At 64.8% G+C, this 1,237-nt stretch overlaps 1 protein-coding gene across 1 annotated transcript in view; it reads left to right on the forward strand.

The window, feature by feature from the left end:
- USP19 (ubiquitin specific peptidase 19) overlaps positions 1–1,237 on the forward strand; it is a 14,511-nt gene that overhangs the window by 12,131 nt on the left and 1,143 nt on the right. Inside the window, exons 25-26 of the mRNA XM_010192072.1 lie at positions 13–60; positions 142–320. Coding sequence (XP_010190374.1) covers positions 13–60; positions 142–320 — 227 coding nt within the window. The remainder of the gene's footprint in view (positions 1–12; positions 61–141; positions 321–1,237) is intronic.

Genomic DNA, 1,237 nt, shown 5'->3' on the forward strand with positions numbered 1-1,237 from the left:
GGCACGACACAGCGTCCGCCCGCCTGCCCAACGACAAGAACAGCCAGCGCAGCGACGTGGGTGAGGATCTGCCAGCCTTGCAGTCCCCCTGCTCCTGCAGCTGTGGTCTTGTCTCCTTGCTTAACCCTTCTCTCCCCTCAGGCTGGCGGCTCTTCGACGACAGCACAGTCACCACCGTGGACGAGAGCCAGGTGGTAACCAGATATGCTTACGTCCTCTTCTACCGCCGGAGGAACTCTCCTGTGGAGAGACCCCTGCCAGGGCACCCCCCAGACCACCGAGCTGAGCGCACCCCCTCTGCCGAAGCTGCTGCCAGCCAGGTGAGAGCTCGCGTCTCTTCCAGCGTTGTTGGAGCCACAGAACCTTGAAACCTGCCCATGTGCAGGGCCCATGCTGCCTCTGCCTGTGCCCACGGAGCCTGGTGTAGCTGTGGTGCGGTGCCTGCCCTTCTTTGACACCAAAGCATGGCAATGGTGGCTGGGCATTGGGGTCTTGCCCCGTTCTCGCTGTGAGCCGGGACAGTCCCTGCCCTGAGGGACCGCAGGAGAGTTGGTTCAGCTGCTGGAGTGGGAGGGCACCAGAGGAGGCTGGAGGGGGCCTGGCCTGGCCACGCCGAGGTTTGCAGTGAGGGAAGGCTGTGAGCAGTGCAGTAGGAGCTGGCTGTGCCAGGAGCGGTGAGGACCTGTCCTCCGCCGCCGCTCTCGAGGCCAGGAGCGGTGAGGACCTGTCCTCCGCCGCCGCTCTCGAGGCAGGGTGGGGGACGCTTTCTGCTGGGGCCCAGCTCGGGGCCAAGTGAGGTGCAAAAAAGGCAAATGCCAGCGCTGAGCCAGAGGCCTGGCAGCCTCTGCAGGGCGCTGAGAAACCTGCCAGAGTGAGCGCTGCTGCCTGGCCACCCGGGAGGGAGAGGTGGACCGGCCCGTAGGGTGATTTCGGCGCGCACCGGCGGGGAACAGTTGGGCTGATCTTTGTGTGCACATCGGAAATGAAAGCCCAGTTTGGGATACAGTGCAGTGCCCACTGAGCTGCCCCCCGTGTCGCTGCACTGTAGCCCTTCCCTCTGTGGTCCCACAAGCTCTGAGGATGATACTTTTCCCATCTCTGGCACGGCTGCATGTGTGTCCTCGTGGAGCCCTTCTGGCCAGGTTTCCCAGCCCGTCTGGCTCCCACAGCCCTGGGCCCGGTGCTGGTTTGGCATCCAGGCTGTGCTGTCTTGGCTGGGGGCAGGGGCTGCCCGTCT

The sequence above is a fragment of the Mesitornis unicolor genome, unplaced genomic scaffold (assembly GCF_000695765.1).
Source record: "Mesitornis unicolor isolate BGI_N332 unplaced genomic scaffold, ASM69576v1 scaffold39509, whole genome shotgun sequence".
Taxonomy (NCBI): Eukaryota; Metazoa; Chordata; class Aves; order Mesitornithiformes; family Mesitornithidae; genus Mesitornis; species Mesitornis unicolor.